We start from the raw sequence: 24230 nt of genomic DNA on the forward strand, positions 1-24230 counted from the left end.
GCAGCAAAAATGCCTAAGGGAAAAGGCAAGGTTAATTTCTGATTATCGAATGGTTTCACCACATTAACCTACCTCAAAATATAATTGCAGCTGCCATAGTACCACTACAAGGAGTTTGGTTTTTGAAGTTATACTTCTGCCAAGGATTACTGTAAAGAAAATTCAGCCTGTGTGCTAAGTATCTGGCAGGGGAGAAAACAACAGGATAAGGATACCATGATAAGGCCCACGTGTTACCTGTTTGATGATCTATGGCAGTGGTCGGCAAACCAAGGCTTGCGAGCCACATGCGGCTCTTTGGCCCCTTGAGTGTGGCTCTTCCACAAAATACCACGTGTGGGTGCACACATATAGTGCGATTGAAACTTTATTAATTTTAGGGAACGTTGTGGAGTGAAAGAAGATGTAGTGTTGAGGATTGAGAAAGGTATGTTGAGATGGTTTGGACATATAGAGAAGATGAACGAAAGGAGATAGACGAAACAAGTATACAAGACGAGTGTGGATGGGAGAGTTGGGAGGGGTCGACCTCAGCGAACGTACCTCAATCAGATTGAGGATGTTTTTAGCAAAGGCCAGTTTAGGAGTACCCTAATTAAGTTAATAACAATGTACCTACCTATATAGTTTAAGTTTAAAAAAATTGGCTCTCAAAAGAAATTTCAATTGTTGTACTGTTGATATTTGGCTCTGTTGACTAGTGAGTTTGCCGACCACTGATTTATGGTAATTAAAGATACTCTCATAGAGGCAAACTAAATGAACCCTCATACAATAGGACTATATTATCTTGAAACTTCTGATCAGCTTTTCTTTTGGAGAATTCAAGCACAGTCACAAACACCCTAGTCTTACAGCAACTGTGTGAGGTAGGTGAGGGTGGTTATGACCACTACCATTTCACAAGGAGAAACTGGAGAGAGTAAGGAAACTGCCTAATGACACAGAGCAAATCAGTGGCAGAGCTTTGACTAAACTCCAAGTATCGGGCTCCAGTTTTAGAGCTCTTTCTAAATTCTCAAAGCAACAAGTTCTCAACAGTATTTTTCCAGTTGTGATCTTTTAGAAGTTCCTGCAATTTGAAAACACTTTAAAATGCCTTCTTCTTTACACCTCAGGTTTGACAAGAAAATGAGTTAAAACTTTTATAATATGGAATTTTGCACACACCAAGAGGGATATGTGAAAGATCTATTTAACTGAAGTCTGAATAAATCAATATGTAAATTAAGAGGAAAGACTAGCCTAATTGTTGTCCTGGCCAGGTGGCTCAGTTGGTTGGAGTGCCTTTCCATACACCAAACAGTTGGAGGTTCAATTCCTGATCACGGCACATACCTGGGTTGTGGTGTGTTTAGGGTGGGGGGAGCAATTGATCGATGTTTCTCACTCATATCGATGTTTCTCTCCCTCTTCTCTAAAAAATTAATAAAAACATATCCTTGGGTGAGGATTAAAAAAAAAAATTTAAGTGTCCAAATTTTTTACATATTTAAGAAAATATGTATCAGAATAGAAGTCACAAACCTTTTAAAGTTTAAGTTAAAGTTTAATTCATTAAAACCAGAAGCTATATTAAATTTTCCTTAATCTCTGTTGCAGGTTGAAATATTACTTCCAAGAATAATTTTGTCACTTTCCTATCACATCATATTTCATATATATATTCTGTCCACACAATCACTCTATCACTAGCAAAACATTCTATGGCTAGAGATCATACCCGCAGCATTAACACTTCAATCTTAATTCCCACTTAACCAAGTTTGGGTTTCTTTCAATCTCTATTAACTAAAGTTACATTCCAATGATTCTTATGATACCTTTTTGTTTTATCCTTCCCTTTACTAACAGTGTGTGTGGTGGTGGGGGGTGGGAACTGCACAATTCATAAATGGCATGGAACACCGATTACCTTACAAAACAGAATGGCCCTCAAGTAAATAAAAGAATGATATGTCAAAGGAAAAACTTTAGAACCCAAACATAAAAAAGTGCTCAGTCTTGCAATCAAGCTGTAACTTGTGGCATGTAATCCTCCTTCCCCAATTAAAATTTATTATTTTCTCATAGTAGAATCCTATATAAACTGCCTTTAAATCCCTTTTCTTTCTTTTTTTTAAAGAGGAGAAAGGGGTTGTAACCTGGGCTAAGAAATAAGAAAGCTCCCGTAAAACTTTTAAAGAATCTAAGAGAGACAAACTATGAAACGTTTCAGTTAGTGCTTGCTATTCCTGGCTTTTGATTTAGAAAAAGAGCATACACGTCCTAGTTGGTGCAGCGCAACTGGGTGGGTGTTGTCCTGTGCACAGAAAGGTTGTCTGTTCTATTCCTGGTCAGGTCACATGCCTGGGTTGTAGGCTCGAGCCCCAGTAGGGGATATATGGGAGGCAGGAGATCGCTATTTCTTTCTTCCTTCCTCTATCTCTAAAAATCAATAAAATATATTAAAGAAAAAAAAGAAAGAAAACGAGCAGATGCACACTTGCAGGGTCATCATCAATACTCTGAGATCAATCACTTTCTGTGAAACAGGGAGATATTTGCAATGAGTTATCATTGGAGAGCCAAGTCTATTGCTACCTAAAACCAAAGCTTCCTCTTGTTATGCTCCCTGGCCTGGGACCAAACTGAATCCATTAACTTGGTTGGACTGTGTACGTAAGGTAAAATTCCTCCTTCTACAGCCTACCAGTGTTTTTCCTAAACCTTTCATCCAAAGCATTTTTGTTACAGGAAAGACTACCTTGTCTGGAAAGGCCATGTTGATAGCAATGTCCTGGCTCTAGTGAAGGATAAATACTTCATTTAATTTCTTTATTATAATTCAGAAGCAACTGTGAGACATCTCAAATTTAACGAGGGTAGATGCAGTTTTACATCTGAGGCAACATGAAATAAACAGGTTACAGAGGCACTCACTCTTCTTAGGTCTCTTCTGTAGGTTCAAATAACAACTTTTACAATGTGGTTTCAGAACTACACAAATACTAAACAACTGTAAGGTGTCTGTGCAAGGATCCTAGCAAAGAAACCTTTTCCCACCCCCTCTCCCCCACTACATACTCTCACAATCCCATTAGTTCATTTCTTTACAAAGACCTCCTGCTTCCATAGGTTCTTATAATAAAGACTAGAGGCCCAGTGCATGAAATTTATGCACGGGTAGGGTCCCTAGGCCTGGCCTGCGTTCAGGGCCAATCAGGTCCCCTGCCTCCTCCTTCCCTTGTTTCCTCAGTGCCCGGCCACCACTGTTGGTCGCCCACCATGTTCCGTGCCACCCCCTGGTGGTCAGCGCATGACATAGTGAGCGAGTGAACTCCTGGTCTTCTGGCTGAACTTCCGAGGGCACACTGCATATTAGCTTTTTATATATATAGAATATAGTCACACCTACAACATCTTTGTGGAGAGTCTTTCCTTCTTTGGTTCTAAAAATGTTATTAAAGGGCCAAATAAAAGGACTTCTGTTTGTCCTTCCAACTAAAGCCATAAAATATAAAGATGAGCCGAAACCGGTTTGGCTCAGTGGATAGAGCATCGGCCTGCGGACTGAAGGGTCCCAGGTTCGATTCCGGTCAAGGGCATGTACCTGGGTTGCGGGCATATCCCCAGTAGGAGATGTGCTGGAGGCAGCTGATCGATGTTTCTCTCTCATCGATGTTTCTAACTCTCTATCTCTCTCCCTTCCTCTCTGTAAAAAATCAATAAAATATATTAAAAAAAAAATAAAGATGGAAAGATTTAGGCATTAAATACTAATCTCCCTCTCTGGCACAGCCTCTTAAGCTGAAAACATAAAATTATAGATGTGCAGACAGTCAACTTTTGGAAATGAAAAACCCCCCACAGAGTTCTAATGACCAACACTCCCATCTGTTTTCTACTCATATAAGACTGTTCATGACAGTTCTTTTTGGGGATGAACTATTACTTAATGCACAAATATTCCTTTCTGAGGAAATAGACTGCAAACACGAACAAGTCACCCAGTACTTCACCACAGTTACTCAGTACGAATGCCAGGTACCTTCATTTATGGAGCCAAACAGTTAAAAGAGAAAAATAAGCTCTATGTATGAGGTTCCCATAAGCTTTCAGAAGGAAAAAAAAAAGAACTATTCTACTCAGGCTGCCTTAAAAATGTTGGTCTACAATTATATGCCTGCCAACCTCGGGCAATGATGAAACATAATGAATAAAACTATTAAAGTTACAAGCACAGTAAATATTAAGAGGGGGGCATAATGAAGTCTTTTAATAATAAAGTATTTTCTGACTGCTTGAAACATATTTAGCTTTTATTTAGTAGCAACAAACTGCTATAATCAGAGTGCCAATCTTCAACTGTGGCATTCGGGGTGAAGGAAGTAGCTCAGACTAGTATAGAAAATGCAAAAAGAAACATGGCAAATGTGTATATGAAACCTCATGCTGACTCACTTTAAATTATAAAATTTTACATAATATAAAAATAACATTTTCCAAATTATAATTACTTGAAACTTTCTCACTTACCCCCTCTCAGTGGAAGAACAGGCTATATAGTTCATCAAAATGCCATACACTGAACCCTGAGGATGGGGTAATGTTTATCTTCTAATCTCTTATAAAAAAAAAAAAAAGGCTTCCAAGCAAAATCACAGTGTAAAAATACTATGGAGCCTGGCCGGTGTGGCTCAGTGGCTGAGTGTCAACCTTTGAACAGTTTGATTCCCAGTCAGGGCACATACCAGTGTTGTGGGCTGGATCCTCAGTGGGATCGTAGGAGGCAGCCAATCCATGATTCTCTCTCATCATTGATGTTTCTCTCTCTCCTTCTCCCTTCTTCTCTGAAATCAATAAAAATATATTTAAAAAATACAGTGGAAATATTTTACCTGCTTTTCAATTGATTCATCCATAAATTATTTTTAAATTTTTAAAAAATCTATTTTATTGATTTTTTTTTACAAAGAGGAAGGGAGAGGGATAGAGAGTTAGAAACATCCATCAGCTGCCTCCTGCACACCCCCACTGGGGATGTGCCTGCAACAAAGGTACATACCCTTGATTGGAATCGAACCTGGGACCCTTCAGTCCACAGGTCAACGCTCTATCCATTGAGCCAAACCGGTCAGGCTATTTTTAAATTTTTAATGAACTGAAATACTACATTAGTTAGTGTTTATCCCTAGCTCTACCTAGCCACTTAAACTCTGTTTCTTCTTTGATGTTTAGTGTTGAATATACCTAAAGCATGCTAGGGAAAAGATCAGGGTAGCAAAGTTTCCATATAATATAATTGGGGGGGAGGGAGGGGAGGGAGGAGAGAATCCCATTTCCAAGTCACTTATCAATGACTTCTGGCCTATAAAAATGGTATCAAAATCCTAATGCTGGATGATATGACTATTTTAAGCAGTTTCAATGCAGCTGAAGTTAAAGAAATACAACACTCGTTTATTTGACAAGTTGCTCCAAAACTGCCGATCAGATCAAGTAAATCCAATCTGTTAGTGTTAGTTTGCTACTTAAGGGAAAGACATCTAACTTATAGAAAGGCCCCACTTCCCCTCCACATTTAGAAATCTGTCTAAAGACAGTCTTTAATGCCCATTATATAAACAACATTGAATAATTCTAAGTTAGAAAATAGTGTTAATGGTTTATTGGTAAGAATCCAAATTCTAGACTTTATAGAATTAGTAGTTTGGTTGGTATATTAACATTCCATCTTAATCTTTGCTAATAATATTACAAAGGAAGAAGAAAAGCTAGACATATTTATAAAAATAAAATACCTTAACATCTAAGCAAAATATAAAAGTTGCACACAAATTGCCAATACATATAAACATTAGAATTAATATTAAAAAAATAAACTCATAATTGCTATTAAGACATTATAAAAATGAAGAAGTTTAATGTGCATGCATATTTGCAAACAGACAGAACACTCCAAACAAACAGTATAATTTTACTATCATTATTACATAATGCAGCATTGAAGGTTACTGAGGTGTAGTTTTTTTTGTTTTCAGTCTACTCCTTTTTGGAGAAATGCTCACCAAATTCATGAGCAAGAACTGGTTAGGGATCATTTACTGCTGTTTACTGTTCCTAGTCTCGGGGAAAATTGCTTTCTGGTAGATTACCAAATTTCTAATAAGTGTGAATGGTCCCGCTATTATCCTTCCTTTTACTTATTTCCCCCAAAGCCCAATTTTGCATGTTCTATATCTAATGAACTGATCATACCCTTTTAGATGCACTGTCATCATTTTTCTTAGTTTCCCCCATGCTAGAAAAAAGAGAGTAACTTAATCTTGATTCCTAAAACAGAAAACTTCCCTAAATATAGAGACATTATCATTTTACTTTTTCTCTTATACTGATTTCCATGACTTGGCTGTCCCTTTATAAGCAGTCTTCTTTAATAAAAATATTTAGAAATGGTGGCCAATAGATATTTACAAAAGGGTCAGTCTGTGCTGGGGGCGGGGCGGGGGGAGAAGGAAAGGTAGCCTATGACATGTAATTCCTTTCCCTTTGGGCACTTGCTACTTCACCCATATTCTTGTTAAAAAGTTAAGCAGATTTGCTGTTTTATGTGCCTTACAGATTACCTTCAACACAGCTGAGAAATAAAAGCATTTAAAGTTTGTTTTCAAACTTACAAAATATATTTGGTGAGCATTTACCTAGATACTTTACTGAATAAACGTTTTACTTCATTCCCTTGGACCAGATTCAGGACAACATATAACATTTATATGAAACTGTCACACTCTTGGAGTTCTAAAATAATTTATTTTTTAAAGTTTTAGCCTCATGCTAGTTGAAAAATAAAAATCTATAGCACCATCTTCTGAAAAGGCACTTTCTAAGAACCGCCTTGCTTTAAAAAAAAAATGATTAAAAAATTTAATACAGTGTTCACCCCAAAGAATACCTTTGTTTTACCCTAGATACAACATTAAATTTTGGATACTTCAGACATTGATTACAGAAAGGAAGAAAGACCAATGGCTGGATATATGATTAGATAGGATTTTAATTTTGTCACACTGTTTGTTATCTGATATTTCAACAGGTTTCTCATTGGTAAATCTCAATCATCCATATTATATTTATTATCTATCTTTAATTCAATTAGAACCTTTAACTTACATACCTTAAGAGCAAAAGATTCTTGAGGCTTAATCAACAATGTGAAAATCTAGAGTACTATCTTTGATGGGTAAATAAAAATAAAATTCAACTAGTAGTAGATATTAGTACAAGCCTTGACAATAATATCTTAGTTAAAAAGAAATTATTTTGACTGACATGTGAACTTGTAAACTGAAATGTACCGTTTTTAAAAGTAGGAAAATGTAAAAATATTTTTCCTTTGTGTTATTTATAGATATATGACAAAGAGGAGGAGGAGGGGAAATGTTATTCTTCCTGGGAGTCAGCTTAGGTTTCACTAATCACAGTATAATTTCTAACAGTGCCACTGATCAAGAATTTTCTTAGTATAAGCAACAAGATTTTTTTGGAGAAAATTCTGACTTTCACATTTTATAGTACTGATTTTACCAATTTTTCTTGGCTTATCTTTTGACTCCTATAGAATCACAAAAGTGCTTTATATGATTAAATGGGAGGGAAACAGGAAAATAAAGACAGAGTTTAGAGTCAAGGTTAGACTGCCACTCAGGAAGGCCTCATTTGATATAGTCTCCCAGCTATTATGATTGTAGCTTTAAAACATCCATGAATTCTCAAAAAGAATGAAAAGGATTTGGGGGCAGGAGGGAGGGGTGTAAGAGATCAACCAAAGGACTTGTATGCATGCATATAAGCATAACCAATGGACATAAGACACTGGGGGGTAGGGGAGGCCAGGGGATTGTCAAGGGCGGGGGAAAAAAAGGGACACATATGTAATACCCTTTGTAAGACTGTAAGCAATAAAATAAAATTAAAAAAAAAAAAGAATGAAAAGGATTAAAACTTCATAGGGATAAAAAGCCAAAATAAAGATGCTGGGCCAATGAATCTTGACTGATAACTCATAAAAGGTAATTTAAGTAGCAAGTTACTGTTCAGGCAAACTGTCTTTAAAAAGTATTCAATAGGGCCCTGGCTGGTTTGGCTCCGCGGATGGAGCGTCAGCCTGCCGACTGAAGGGTCTCAGGTTCGATTCTGGTCAAGGGCATGTACCTGGGTTGCGGGCACATCCCCAGTGGGGGGCGTGCAGGAGGCAGCTGATCGATGGTTCTCTCTCATCGATGTGTCTAACTCTGTATCCCTCTCCCTCTTCCTTCCTCTCTGTAAAGAATCAATAAAATATATTAAAAAAAATTATTCAATAGGGAAACATCTAAGATGATGAGTTAAGCAAATATTTAACTCCGGTTTTATGATACTGAATAAACATTATGCAGAGCTGTGTTAAACTTCTTGGCAAAACATTACTATCAAGTTTGACATAGCAAGACTACAAAATATTCTAGCTAAATCCAAGTGGCTGGCTTCATTGCTTTCATAAAAATCATCACCCCTGGTAAATTCATGTCAGCATGTGAAACTCACCACATTCCTTGAACGACAGTCTCTAATTCCTAGCTTATAATCCATCTAATTACTTCAGATCTATTACTGCCACTCTGAGTGTTCACCTTTTCTTTAAACACCCAGATCCTCTGTCAGCCACTTCTACTAAATGACAACCCGGCTTTTATTTCTCTAGACATACCTTAGGTCTGTCATGATGCCTAGCATACTAAAATCCATTTTAGGAAAAATATAAAAGTAAACATTAGGCAGTGGTGGGTCATCAGAGAACCTAGTTTGGAAAACTAGTATAGGACTTTATTAGTAGAAGGTCAGGAGTCCCTATGCTAGAAGAGATGAATCTTTATCATGTGCCTTCCAGAACACCCAGTACATTCCTACTAGAATCCCTTCTAGACGCTCTTAAATAAATTAATAGGTTACAAATAGGAAGCTTTCCATAGAAGAAATTTTTTTTTTCTGAGAAACCTTTTGTTAAAAGGTAAAATATTAAGAAAAAATAAAGGGCATCTTTATTTCTGTGAAAATATGCCAAAACCAGTACTGAGGAGGTTGAGGTACCCTTTTTCTAAAATGCTAAAGTAAAAATCCATGTTTCGGCTAGAGGGGATCAATGGGGAAAAAAGGAGACATCTGTAATACTTTCAACAAATAAAGATAAATTAAAAAAGAAATAGTGTCCTGATATTAAATTGAAACTAAAATGGCAGCACCCTTTGTTATCATGATATTTCATGTTCTTAATCTTATTTAGAAAAAAAAAAAAAGAGAGTGGGGGAGGGGGTCTAACACTAGCCTTGAAACTTGTTCATCTCCTTATTGTTTAGTGCAGTAACTGTCAGACTCTACTTAAATAAATATAGCAGCTACAGTATTATAAATGTATGGTCCTCAATGCCAGTAACTTGCTACTATAATATAATAACATGTAACAGCAATTTACACAGACTCATTTGCTATCCAGAGTAGTATAATTAAACTCCCAACTTTTCTTCACATGAAAATCAATTATACCAGCTGCTGGCACTGACATTTTGAAGTCACTCCTACATCACAGAAAAGAGCATTCATCATATAGTTAGTGAGCAAGGGCAGGAACAGAAAGGTCGCTGTTCAGTTTCATGGCCATTAAATTTGAACAACCTTCTTTAAGAAATGAAAAAGATCAGGAATTCTACACCAGAAATGCAAAAATTAAAACAAAAATCAAAAAGTTATTTGTCTCTTAGTCTTCTATCTTAAAACTCTTAAGTACAAGGTTTCTTGTAATTAAGTTTGACATACTAATTTGTTAGTAAGCATAGTAAGCAAAGTAAAAATATACTATACATACTTTTTCAAGTTAACCAACCTTAAACTATTAATGTTGAAACTGTAAGAAACCCTAAAAAAGAACTCACTTCAAAGGTAAGGGTTTATATTTAAAAAATTTTTTTCCCTTTGTAAAAGTCCTTCCAAATAAATTTAAATTATGGGCTTCACTCTAGCGCAAGTGAAATTAAGTAACTGAAAATTAGGTAAAGCAGGAAATAGGAATAGAACACAGTTCTTCCCTGGGCCCTAAAGTTTCCCACATGAATCTGTGTAACTCCCATTGATAAATGAAGATGTTTTCTCATACCGAGCAAGCACACAACAATCAAGTTTTTACCATCTAGAAAACACTATTTTCTTCTCTTGCCCATGTTCCTGACTACTATATTTAGTAAAATTTCAATGTAAAAAACCCTAAACACCTTGCTTTATAGGTATTTTTTGGAGGAGAGCAGGGAGGGTTGGGAGAAAAAATGTATATACTATACAAATACTACCTCGTGTAAAGAGCTTTGAAACAGTATTGTAAATTGCATTTCAGACACGTCAATATAATAAACATACAAAATACAGTACTTTCTTAGTTTTCTGGTAGAAGGACAAAAGATTCCATAGCTATTGGAGGGCATGGGCTCAGATTTTAGGCTCAAAATACAGTAAGTTGGCAATTAAGAGTAGATTACAGGTAAGGGAGAAACTATAGAGCTAATCCATTCGTTTTCATAAACAGATGGAATTTTGAAAGGTTAACAACAATGCCCATTGAAAACAATCTGTAATATTTATACTCTAAACCAGTGCAAAAAAATTAAAATGCAGATTTCATGTGTTACAAAGTGCAAAGCTCCCCTGAAACCAATGTTACTGGTGAACTTGGTACAGCTTAATGGTACTTTTTAATATCTTAAAGTGAAATCAATAAAACAAAAGTTTTGCAAAACTTTCCCCCACATTTCAGTGATTTAACTCATTTAAAATAATCCAAGCCCTAACTTCCTTTGTTACCATAACCCTAATTTTAAAAGGAAAGTTACATGTGATAAAATAGCAAAATTTTAAAAAAAGTATCACATCTTCCTGATTCATTTTAATAAATGAAAATGGGCACCTAAGCAGTATGATTCTTCAATAAACATGATTTATCTCCAAAGAATTTAAATACCTTCTAAATCCTAATCTATTCATGATAATTTCTTAAATTAAAGTTCAATTTTATTTTTAATATTTAAGGTCAGATTCATTTAGAATATTAATTTCCTTCATTTTCATTATGATTTTTAAAGACATGCTTTAGACTTGAAAATTATAAAACTTTCCTTCTGAAATTAAGGCTGTATTACTTTGCTCTTTTAAAATCATGTATGTGCCTGCTTCTCCCACTATCTGTGGTAAAGATGTCAAATAGCTTTCCTTTAAAACTGCTTATTGCACTAAAAGATAGCAAAAACAAATTGTCAGTTCTTAAAATAAACATGATTATATTTCTATAAAAGATGTTGCCAATACAGTTCTATACTTGTTAAAGCACTATTCTAATAAATATAAAAGAAAAGGAAGCTATGCTTCAAAATACATACATATATGTTTATATATATACACACACACACATATATATATATATAAAAATATATATATGGAAATCACATTAATGTATGAGAGGCAGCAAGTAAAATAGCAAAAAAAAAAAAAAATTTTTTTAAAAACCTCAACCCCTTCTTTTTCTTCATCCAATTTCAGAGGCCTCACCCTACAGAGTTCCAATCATTTAAAATATTTACTCTTCGTAAAAGCTTCAAAAATTTCCATGTATAACCCATAGAAACAGAAGGAGAATACATATCACTCATAGAAAGAGTTATAACTTCTGACAGGGTTTTATATTTATAGCAGCTTTAACAAACTCACTAGAGAAGAAAGAACAGTTTAGGTTGCTACTGCTTATGTATACATTGCACAAATGGCAAATATAAGTTCAGAGCAAGAGGGGACAGACACAGACTCTCATAAACACACACACACACACACACACAATAATTTTGCTTCTTAAGAAAGCAATATCAAGAGTTGAGGACTCAGAATTGTGTATGAATCAAGAGACAGGAGTAGGTGTGCAAAATAAAAACAAAAGTCTAGTTTGCCATGCTTCATATTCAAATGAACCAGATACATGAACATTTGAGTATCACTGGTAGCATTAAGGAAAAAAAATGTAGGTGATGAGGCAAGTGAGGTGGAGCAAGAAATAAAAGTGGTGGTGAGAGGATAATAAAAGGGAAAGAAATTTCCCAGTGGAATGAACTATAAAATATATACAAAGAACATATATATCTATTATCAATGCAGATCCAGATATATATGCATATGAAGTATACATGTATACAGTTAAAGTATACACAGATACTTTACAAGAATACACGAATGCACATTAATTTTGTTGCACACATAATTGTGAGCAATCACTGATTATTCATGTAGGTGTGTTTTTTTAAAACCATTATTCACCTTTTTCTTTCTTTCTTTTCCTTTTTCTTTTTTTTTTTTGCAAAGATAGTTGTGCTGCCAAGCAACTTGAGGTAAAGGCATTAAAAGGGTTACACTACAAGAAAGTGAAAACAAAACAATGGCGATACTTCCTACAGGAGACCGCACAAAAAAGCAGTTGGCTGGTTTCATATTGCATAATGGTGCTGTGTCCCTTGATAAAGTAAACAATCTTCCTTGTATCAACATAAAAATCAGACCCTGGTCCCCACAGTGTTGGTTTCTGTATGGCTGGAGGCATCCCCACTCAATGGACTCCACTGGAAACATACGGTGTATGTCAATTCATCTTTCAATTGTTCATCTCAGAGAATATTCTTGAACTTTTTAAGCAAAGTACATTGTGCGTAAGGTATCTTGGTGAATCTGTACAGCCTTGGCAAGAGCTTGTGGATCTCGCCCATTGCTCTGTCCTGAAACGTGACTTCCTTCAGCACTGTAAGAGAATTGGCAATGAACACACAAACAAACCCTATCCTGATGTAATAATTCTGAACACTATTATTTGTTGTAGAAAATTTCACAAATATTTTTAGGAATAGAGGCTGGTATAATCTTACATGTCTATCACCCAGCTTCAATAATTAACTCATGGTCAATTTTACTTCTCTCACTTGCTCAGGATTATTTAGAAGCAAATCCAAGACATCCTATAATTTTGTTGGTATATATCACTTTTATCATCAACAATCTTTCCCTTGAGTTAATCTGATAAAGCAAGTAAGTCACTGTATCATTCTATTACTAATAAGCGTAGACTGCACATTTTAATGGGAACCCTCATCTCGGGTAGTCAGTTCTGACTATCACTGCTTTTCATATGACCACTGACTCCTCTAGTAGGTCATGGAACTTTAATTCTAAATGGCAGTTCTTTATGGCAAATAGAGAGCCACATACTTATATGGAACCACATATTTACATGGAAACAAAGAAATGTCCCAAGAAAATCCTAATATGTAGGCCATATGTGAATTTGGGTAAAAATCTGTATTTGTTACGCTTTTATATTACCTGTCATGTTCTTTGTCTACGAGATGATATCTGGCTCTGAATGCCACCAGGTGAGCATAATACGCTGGTGCAGGTATAGAAACAGATCGTGTACAGCGCACATAAGTGTGGCAGAGCTGGTAAGTTAGCAGCTGAAGTTCATCTGCAGTAAAGCAGTTATCATCCCATAAAACATGGTAGTGTGAAGGACGGCTGGTACCCTATAGAGAAGGCAATGACATATTCTGTTGATTTCTAAACTTCTAAATAAATATTTAGCATAGACGAAGTTATACAAAAAGTCAGCTTTCTACAACAGTAAAACATATTCTGATTTAATAATGGACTTAGAAACATTTAGTTGGTTCTGGGTGTACATCCAAAAAAAGTGAAAGCAGGGACTTGAACAGTTATTATACACCTATGTTCAAAAGCAGCATTAGCCCAAAGATGGAAGCAACCCAAGTGTCCATTAATAGATGAATGGATAAACAATATGTGGTATATACATTTAATGGAATATTATCATTCAGGCTTAAAAAGGAAGAAAAGTCTGACACATACTACAACATGGATGAACCTTGCTGACATTATGCTAAATGAAATACACCAGTTACAAAAAGACAAATATTATATGATTCACTGATATAAGGTACCTGGAGTAGTCAAATTCATGGAGATAGAAAGTAGAATGGTGAGGCTGGAGAAAGGGGGAATGAGGGGTTAGTGTTTAATAGGGACACAGTGTCAGGAAAGATGAGAAAATTCTTCAGATAGATGGTGACAGAGCTGCATAACAATGTGAATGTAATTAATGCACTGGAATTGTATACTTAAATATGATTAAAATGCTAATTGTATGTTATGTATATTTTACCAATGTAAAAACACCAGAACATTTACTTGAGCTTTTATGTATTAGTTACTATGTTAGATAATATGGACTCAAAGAAACACAAAGTAAAACATTTCCTTTCTTTTGGAAAACATAATTTGTAAAGGACTAGAGGAGACAGGGCATCTACAATTATAAAACAACTAATAAGTGGCTATAAGACGTGGCACTTAATTCTGTATGAGAATACCAAGGCAAGTAATTGTGGAAGTAAGCCTTGGTTCTTCACCAAGTGGGGAATGAGTGAGATTTGGCCTTTATGTTGAGGTTAGTGAGGAGACACTAGAACGAACCACTTTACCGAAAGCACAGGGGGCATAATTCCTGGTGTATTTGGGGAATGGCTACCAGACCAGTATGAACAGAGTCTGGCACAGGAAGTGAAACGATAAAGATGAAAAGAACATTTGGAATCAGACTGAATGACATACTTAAGAATTGCAGCGAAAGCATTATTTTTATTTTTTTTTACAGTTTTTAGGTGTGATGAGATTGGGGTTTTCTAAAAGTAACATCAGCAATAATATGGAGGATGGATTAGAAATGGGAAGAGACTAAAAGCAAAAAGAGCAGTTAGGAGGCTGTTGCATTAATTCTGGTGTGAGATAATGAAGGTATGAACTAAGGAAAGGGCAGTGGCAAAGGTGTAAAGGAGAAAGATTAGCTCATACTAACAAATATTTGTTTGTTAGACACTGTGCAAGATTTTGGGGATAAAACTCAAATTATTATCAAATATACCCCTCAAATTGCAGGTTTATAATGCCTATATAATGTATTATACATTCACACACATTCAATCTTAGGTAATCGCTCACTATATGCCATGTCCTGTATAAAGTGCCAGGCACACAGTAATGAATAAGACACATTCCAGAGATGAGGCAGGTAATGTATACATAAAATTATCAGAAATTGGGCTATAAGGAGAATTAAAGTTTTTGGTTAAGTACATTGGGGAAATATTCCTATCTTGAAGATTCATTTGCATTATCAGTAATATCCACAAGTTCTAAAGTAAAATAATCTTAATCTTATTCTTAATCTTAATCTTATTTCCAAAATTTATTGAACAGAGAAATCTTTTTTCTCTTCTGGTATTTATAGCAGTAGTGTTTCTTGGTATACATAGTAAATATGTACTCTAATAATATAGATTTTTATCTCCAGAAGGTCCTTTTAACTTTATTTTTAACTACCCTCCATGAAAATGTACAACATAGATTGTAAAGAGGAGCAGGTATAAGTACATAAATAAATGAGTGGGACAAGAATTTTAAAGCTGTAAGAATGAAACTGGGGTTAGTGTATGTGAGCTGTATCCTATCTAATAATAGAGAAACATGGTAATTAACCGTAACTTCGCTACCCTTCCCATAGGCTAATCAGGGCGATATGCAAATTAACTGCCAACCAAGATGGCGGCCGACAGCCAGGCAGCTGAAGTGAACAGGAGGCTTGCTTGCTCCAGTGATGGAGGAAGCCAAGGTTCCCCGCCTGCTGCTGCCGGCCTCTGAGCTGCACTCTAAGAAACAATGTTGCAAATACAGCGGCTAAACAAACCCCAGAACCTGCTTTCAGCCAGCCGGCCTTGGAGCTGGAGCTGCAACAGTGTTTCAATTATAGAAGCCAAACAAACCCAGATGCCTGCTTTCAGCAGCCGAGGTCTCAGAGCTGGAGCTGAGCCTCAGAGCTAAAGCCGGCTCTCAGCTCCAGTGCCAGCCATAGAAGGTAAATAAATCCCAGAATAAAAAAAAACAAAAAGAAAAAAAGGAGAGGTTGGGAGCTTCAGTCACCTGCCAGCCTGAAAACGGCCCTCAGCCTCTCACCCAGACTGGCCAGGCACCCAAGCGGGACACCCACCCTGATCCGGGACACCCTTCAGGGCAAACCAGCCAGCCCCCACCGTGCACCAGGCCTCTATCCTATATAGTAAAAGGGTATTATGAAAACTGACCCTAACAGCAGAATGATGGAATGATTGGTCACTATGACACACACTGACCACCAGGGGGCAGACTCTCAATGCAGGAGCTGCCCTCTGGTGGTCAGTGTGCTCTCACAGAGGGGAGCTCTGCTCAGCCACAAGCCAGGCTGATGGCTGCTAGTACAGCGGTGACGGTGGGAGCCTCTCCTGCCTCCTCAGCAGCGCTAAGGATGTCTGACTGCAGTTTAGGCCTGCTCCCCGCTGGCAAGTGGACATCCCCCGAGGGCTGCCGGCTGCCAGAGGGATGTCTGATTGCCATCTTAGGCCCAATCCCCCGGGGAGCGGGCCTAAGCCAGCAGGTGGTCATCCCCTGAGGGCTCCCAGACTGTGAGAGGGCACAGGCCAGGCTGAGACACCCCCCTCCCCGCCGAGTGCACAAATTTTTGTGAACTGGGCCTCTAGTATGTATAGAAAGCTTTAAAATACAGCTATACAGTAAGGTACATCTTCCTGAAATTTCTACTTTAATCAATTGCTAGCAGCCTAAAACAGTTTTGGGCTACATTCTCTCAGACATCTAGGAATACAGATTCATTCTCTGATGCTGGGATGTTTAAGAAGCACTGAATTAAATAGACATAAGTCCCTCTTAAAGTAAGAAAGGGGAAGACGTTTACTTACTGAAAAATTCATCTAATTTTATGTGGAAACAATTTGAGTGCATAAAAGGTTATTTTCCCTTTTTCTGACATTAAAAAAACATATACATAATAATGGGAGTTCCTGAATTAAAACATTTCATCCAAAGTGTAGGCTTACCTGTATTCCAGCATGACTACAGAGGTAAAAATCAAACTCATATGGGTGTGTAATGTCTGTATCAACTGTTGTTCCAGCTGGGATATTGCCACTTCTTCCAACCTGGATTTGTTTGGTCAAAGTTTAAACAAAAAAGACAAATGTAAACAATGTGTCTGAAGGCACTTTTAAAAATGTATAAATATATAGGGTGATCCCACAATTCACTACTTTCAGCTTGATATATTACTTAAGCAGGCATTAAGAGCAGACCTTATTCTAGTCCTGGTTCCTATTCTTAAATGTTGCTGAAAGTCAGAGATGATAAACAACAAAGAGTTATTAGTCTCTACTATATGCTTAGCTGGTAGTGGATCCCAGTATGGGTGGAAGACCTAAACATGTTTTTTTCAAGTTACATTAAGTGCTTTAATTTATGATACCTGTGCATAGCCAGTACTCTCTAATGTGTAATTTATGAAAACTAGCTCTTTCCTTGTTGAACACTATATTTTTAGAGAGAAAGAATGTTGAAAACAACATCAACAATAATCATCATTTGTTAACCATTTTTATGTTGGGTACTTTACATACATTATTTCTAAGCCTGGTAATTCTGCCAGTTAGGCATTATTCCCCTTTGTTTGGGGAAACTAAGGCTCGGGACTATAAAATAATTTGCTCACTAGCATACAATAAAGGGCAGAATTGGGAGTCAAACACAGAAACGAGTGCAAAGGCCCTACTCCTTTTATTTTATACTAGCAGTTTCAGTATTTTATAAGGAAACAATGATTCTCCCTAAGTAGATATGTGAATGAAATGGTTCAAAATAATGAAAGGCTCCTATTAAAACACTTTCAAATACATGTATATACTCACCTCCACATCCTTATACCTAACACATTTGAAATTATTAACTAACATTATTTCTGCCATGTAGTGGCTTGAGTCACAGCCATGTAGACCAACCAGTTAGCCTCTACCAAGCACAAAATAAAGAAAACAGTTCATAATCTACTAAATTATGCTGATTCATTACACATAAATCTAATTAATACATATGAAAAGTTTTACTCTATTTATTTAATACATTTTATTGATTTCTTTACAGAGAGGAAGGGCGAGGGATAGAGAGTTAGAAACATCGATGAGAGAGAAGCATCGATCAGCTGCCTCCTGCACACCCCTTACTGGGGATGTGCCCGCAACCCAGGTACATGCCCTTGACTGGAATCGAACCTGGGACCCTTCAGTCCGCAGGCCAACGCTCTATCCACTGAGCCAAACCAGTTAGGGCAAGTTTTATTCTATTTAGAGAGGTAGCAGAATGCTGTGTTCACATCACTGCTCTACCAGTTTCTAGTTGTGCGATCATGGTATTTTACTTAACTGTGCTTCTGTTTCCTCATTTATAACTAGAGGCCCAGTACATGAAATTTGTACATGGGTAGGGTCCCTAGGCCTGGCCAGTGATCAGGACCGATTAGGTTCCCTGCCTCCCTACGTCTTTCTTCCCTCGCCACCCACTTGCCGCAGAGTCATTTCCCCTGCCTCCTCCTTTCCTCACTCCCTCAGTGCCCAGCCATCACTGGTCACCCATCATAGGCCTGGCCAGTGATCAGGACCGATTAGGTTCCCTGCCTCCCTACGTCTTTCTTCCCTCGCCACCCACTTGCCGCAGAGTCATTTCCCCTGCCTCCTCCTTTCCTCACTCCCTCAGTGCCCAGCCATCACTGGTCACCCATCATGTTCCAAGCTGCCCCCTGGTGGTCAGTGCATATCAGAGCAAGCAATCGAATTACTAGTCTTCCGGTCAAACTCCCAAGGGGACACTTAGCATTATTAGCCTTTTATATATATATATGATCTCTAATCTACAAGGTGTCCCAAAAAATGTATACATGCTTTAACAGCTGATTGCTAGTAAATGAAAATAAAATGTATCCAAATAAACACTGCCTTTATAATTATTCAAAGTGTGTACTAGTATATATATATTTTTGGGATACCCTACATTATCAGTAGTATTTAGAGCAAAACTAAAAGAGAAGCAAATAAATGGAGGACTGGCATAAACTAAACATCAGGTGCCAGTAATCATTAAATTTAACTTAGTTTTTCCCTATTCCTACTTTTTTTTAAAAAATATAACATTTCTTTTTTTTTCATTTGCATTTTTTTTATTAGTTAAGGTATTAAAATATATTTCTTTATTGATTTCAGAGAGGAAGGGAGAAGTAGAGAGAGATAGAAACATCAATGATGAGAGAGAATCATTGATCGGCTGCCTCCTGCACACCCGCTACTGGGGATCGAGCCCGCAACCCAGGCATGTGCTCTTGGCCGGGATCGAACCTGGGACCCTTCAGTCCCCAGGCTGATGCTCTATCCACTGAGCCAAGCCGGCTAAGGCCCTATTCCTACTTTTAAAGAAACATTTGATTTTCTAGGTGCAGAAATATACTAGTAATTTGGGGTCAAAGGCCTTTAACAATTTGGCCATAATAAAACTATCACTACTGCTATTAAAGAGGTGATATTTCACTGTGAGAAGGGGTATACCACCTGGAGACAGAATGCCTGACTTGAATCCTAGCTCTACTAATTACCAGCTTTATAACCATGGGAGGTTATTTAACTGCCATGTGACAGTTTCCTCCTGTAGAAAATGGGGATAATAGTAAGTATCTCATAGCGTTGTTTACGAAGATCAAGTGAGTCCAATTTATAAAAAGTACCTCAAACAATACCAACTATTATTCTTTTTCTCTATCATTAGCAGCATCACCACCACACATGATAACTAGCTAACCTTTATGAGTGCTAAGTATATGCCAAGCACCATTATTAGTGCATTACATATTTTAAGTTATTTAGTCCTCTCAACAATCCAAATAAGGTAAATATTAATATGACCCAAACCTTGTTAAGAAAGATACAGGCACAGCAGTGTTAAGCTACTTGCCCGAACTTACACAGTGAGAGTAACCAAAGACCAAATATACACCAAAGATAAGACACACTCCTCTCTCTCTCTCAGTCTTTTCTACTGAACCCTTTCCCAAGGGGACACAGACACTAGTAATCTTAGATTTCTCTGTTACAAGGTTAGCAGGATGGGGGGCAGAGCACTGGAAATGACAGTAAGACTGCTACTTGCCTATGTTACACACAGACCAGAAGACCTATTTCCCCTCAGGTATTTATACCACCTTCCCCTTCCTAATTATAAAAATACATCTACACAATGGAATTCTATGGTGCTGTAAAAAAGAAGGAATTCTTACCATTTGCAACAGCATGGATGGAACTAGAGAGCATTACGCTAAGTGAAATAAGCCAGTCAGAGAAAGATAAATATCACATGATCTCACCCATTTGTGGAATATAATGAACAACATAAACTGATGAACAAAAATAGAACCAGAGACATAGAAGCATCAAACAGACTGTACAACCTATAAGGGAAGGCCGGGAATGAAGGGATAAGAGATCAACCAAAGGACTTGTATGCATGCATATGAGCAAAACCAATGGACACAGACAGTGGGGGTGGGGGTGTGAGGGCTTGTGCTTGGGGGAGGAGGTGGCAGGGGAGAGGTCAATGGGGGGAAAAAGGAGACCCATGTAATACTTTAAACAATAAAGAATTAAAAAAAAAAGAGAGAAAGAAATCACCTTACCATTCCTATCTAGCTATTTTGAAAAATCAGGAATGAGTATGAGTATTTGATCATTGAATATGATCAAATTCTTCTACAATGCTTATGAAATAATAGTACTTTTTAATACTTTAATTTTGCTGTGATACACTTTACTCATTTTCAGAAATAAAGATAATTTGATCATCAAAAAATTACATAGTCACATTATAAAATACAGAAGGGAGACAACCAAGATGGCGGCATAGGTTAACACCTGAACTTGCTGCTGCGCACAACCACATTAAAACTACAACTAGCCCTAACTGGTTTGGCTCAGTGGATAGAGCGTCGGCCTGCGGGCTGAAGGGTCCCAGGTTCGATTCCGGTCAAAGGCATGTACCTTGGTTGCGGGCACATCCCCAGTAGAGGGCATGCAGGAGGCAGCTGATTGATGTTTCTCTCTCATTGATGTTTCTGGCTCTCTGTCCCTCTCCCTTCCTCTCTGTAAAAAATCAATAAAATATATATTTAAAAAAAAAAACAAAAACCAAAAAACAAAAAACTACAACTAAAAGGAAAGAGAAAAGCGCATTAAGTCAGGTAGGAGGTGCAGAGGTGTGGAAATGTGGAGGTATGGAGGCACACACGAAAGGGGCTGGCAGCTGGGTATGCTGTTGTCTTTTTCAATTGGGAGGGAGATAAAAGCTCCCGACTGCTCTGAACTCCAGTTCTGGGTGAGAATCTGGGGATCCAGACTCATGCGGGAAGAAACTGGACTGTCTGGCATCAGGCTGGAATGTGAGGGCAGCTTTCTCGCAGAGGTGCTTGTAGCGGTCATTGTCCCTGCACGGGGCTGCGGGACATAGAGACCCTGGGACCTCTCTGAGGCAGAGCAGATTGGCAGCCATTGCTATTTGCTCTGCCATGGTGATTCCCTGAGGCCCTGCCCCACCCAATTTACAACCCCACCCAAGCTATGTGCAGAGGCTTTTGCATATGAATGGCCTGGCCTTTCTCCGCCTAAAAACCTGTCAAACTGCAGCTGGGTCAGAGAACCCCAGAGCTTCCAAAAGAAGGCCTAAGGCTCGTAGGCAGCTTGCATTGCTTCACAGCTGTGCCTCATCTGGGCACCTCCAAAGCCCAAACAAAGAGGAGGAATCTGCAGATCTCTCTGTAGCTCCTGCTGGGTGGCCTCAGGCAGTGGCTGACTTTGCACCTCCTTGGAGATCCAAGAGCCAATGTACCCAGTGGTCAGAGTGAGACCATCCAGATTACAACTCTTCACATCCATAAGAGACACACTCAGGGGCAGACTCAGTGAGCACCAAAGCCCCACTGAAGCAAGTCCTGCCCCATAAGGGTGTCTCCAGCATAGAAATTCTCCCATTGTAGACCCAACTGGTCCTCACAGCCAATTGGCCTGGAGGTCAATTCCTCCCAGTGATACCAACAGCAATAAAGGCTTAACTACAACAAGGCTGTGCACACAGCCCACAAAGGGGTGCACCAAGAGTGTCCACCTCAGGCAACTGGGGAGGCTGAGCAACTGGGCCCTATAGGACACCTAGCACAGAAAACCACTCTATCAACACAGGGAGGCAGCCAAAATGAGGAGACAAAGAAACAGGTCACAAATGAAAGAAATGGAGAAAAGCAAACTACTGGATATAGAGTTCAAAACCATGGTTATAAGGTTACTCAAGAATCTTCTAGAAACCTCCGAGAAATATAGTGAGACCCTCAAGGATATGAAAAAGGACCAATTAGAAATTAAGCATATACTGACGGAAATAAAGAATAATATACAGAGATCCAACAGCAGACTAGAGGATCCCAAGAATCAAGTCAAAGATTTGAGATATGAAGAAGCAAAAAACACCCAACTGGAAAAGCAAAAGGAAAAAAGAATACAAAAATATGAAGACAGTGCAAGGAACATCTGGGACAACTTCAAGCGTACCAACATCCAAATTATAGGGGTGCCAGAAGAAGAGAGAGAGCAAGATCTTGAAAACCTATTTGAAGAAATAATGACAGAAAACTTCCCCTACCTGGTGACAGAAACAGACTTACAAATCCAGGAAGCACAGAGAACCCCAAACAAAAGGAATCCAAATAGGACCACACCAAAACACATCATAATTAAAATGCCAAGGGCCAAAAGACAAAGAGAGAATCTTAAAAGCAGCAAGAGAAAAAGTTAGTTACCTACAAGAGAGTACCCATACGACTGTCAGCTGATTTCTCAACAGAAACTATGCAGGCCAGAAGGGAGTGGCAAGAACTATTTGAAGTGATGAACAGCAAGAACCTACAACCAAGATTATTCTACCCAGCAAAGCTATCATTTAGAATTGAAGGTCAGATAAAGAGCTTCACAGATAAGAAAAAGCTAAAGGAGTTCATCACTGCCAAACAAGTATTATATGAAATGCTGAAGGGTATTCTTTAAGAAGAGGAAGAAGAAAAAGGTAAAGATAAAAATTATGAACAACGAAGTGACAACAAATACATATCTATCAACAAATGAATGTAAAAATCAAGTGAAGCCCTAACTGGTTTGGCTCAGTGGATAAAGCGTCGGCCTGTGGACTTAAGTGTCCCGGGTTTGATTCCAGTCAAGGGCATGTACCTTGGTTGAAGGCACTTACCCAGTACGGGGTGTACAGGAGGCAGCTGATCGATGCTTCTCTCTCATCGATGTTTCTAACTCTCTATCCCTCTCCCTTCCTCTCTGTAAAAAATCAATAAAATATATATATAAAAAAAATCAAGTGAATAAAAAATCTGACGAACAGAATAAACTGGTGAATAGAATAGAATCAGGGTCATAGAAAGGAAGTGGACTGACAATTCTCAGGAGCAAGGGGGTGTGGAGGGTGCAGGAAGAGACTGGACAAAAATCATACACCTATGGACGAGGACAGTGGGAGGGGTGGGCTGGGAACTGGGTGGAGGGGAGCTATGGGGGGAAAAAGAGGAACAGCTGTAATAATCTGTACAATAAAGATTAAAAATAAATAAATTCTATTTCACCTTAAAAAAAATACAGAAAATAATTCTGTGAATTTTAAAGGAGGCATTGTTTAAAAGTTAGTTTGCAAGAATTTCCACTAATCACTCTAGACCAGGGGTGGGCAAACTTTTTGACTCGAGGGCCACAATGGGTTCTTAAACTGGACCGGAGGGCCGGAACAAAAGCATGGATGGAGTGTTTGTGTGAACTAATATAAATTCAAAGTAAACATGATTACATAAAAGGGTATGGTCTTTTTTTTTTTTTTTAGTTTTATTCATTTCAAACGGGCCGTAGTTTGCCCACGGGCTGCTCTAGACAGTCCCTCGCTTTTAAAAAAGTTAATTTTTACAAGATATTTTAAAAGAGAATGTACCTTTTTTCTTTTGAACATTTAAGGGACATACAAATAGGCAGGAAAAAATTTAAAATTATGAGTTTCTTCACAACAAAAAAAAGTATTAATGGGATTTTGAACATTTGGAATGTTACTAGAATTTCTAAAGTTAAAAATTTTAAATAATTAACGTAATTTTGATGCTTCTATACTCA

At 37.8% G+C, this 24230-nt stretch overlaps 1 protein-coding gene across 1 annotated transcript in view; it reads right to left on the minus strand.

Moving 5' to 3' along the window:
* Positions 1-12384: 12384 nt before the first annotated feature.
* The window catches only part of LOC308515733 (protein argonaute-3), a 126804-nt gene continuing 114958 nt past the window's right edge, over positions 12385-24230 (minus strand). The window contains exons 18-20 of the mRNA XM_081086302.1: positions 17037-17138; positions 13417-13616; positions 12385-12838 (exon numbers count right to left, since the gene is read on the minus strand). Of these exons, the coding sequence (XP_080942428.1) occupies positions 12730-12838; positions 13417-13616; positions 17037-17138 (411 nt within the window). The 3' untranslated portion in view covers positions 12385-12729. The remainder of the gene's footprint in view (positions 12839-13416; positions 13617-17036; positions 17139-24230) is intronic.

This window comes from Myotis nattereri (genome assembly GCF_964212035.1).
Source record: "Myotis nattereri genome assembly, chromosome: 3".
Taxonomy (NCBI): Eukaryota; Metazoa; Chordata; class Mammalia; order Chiroptera; family Vespertilionidae; genus Myotis; species Myotis nattereri.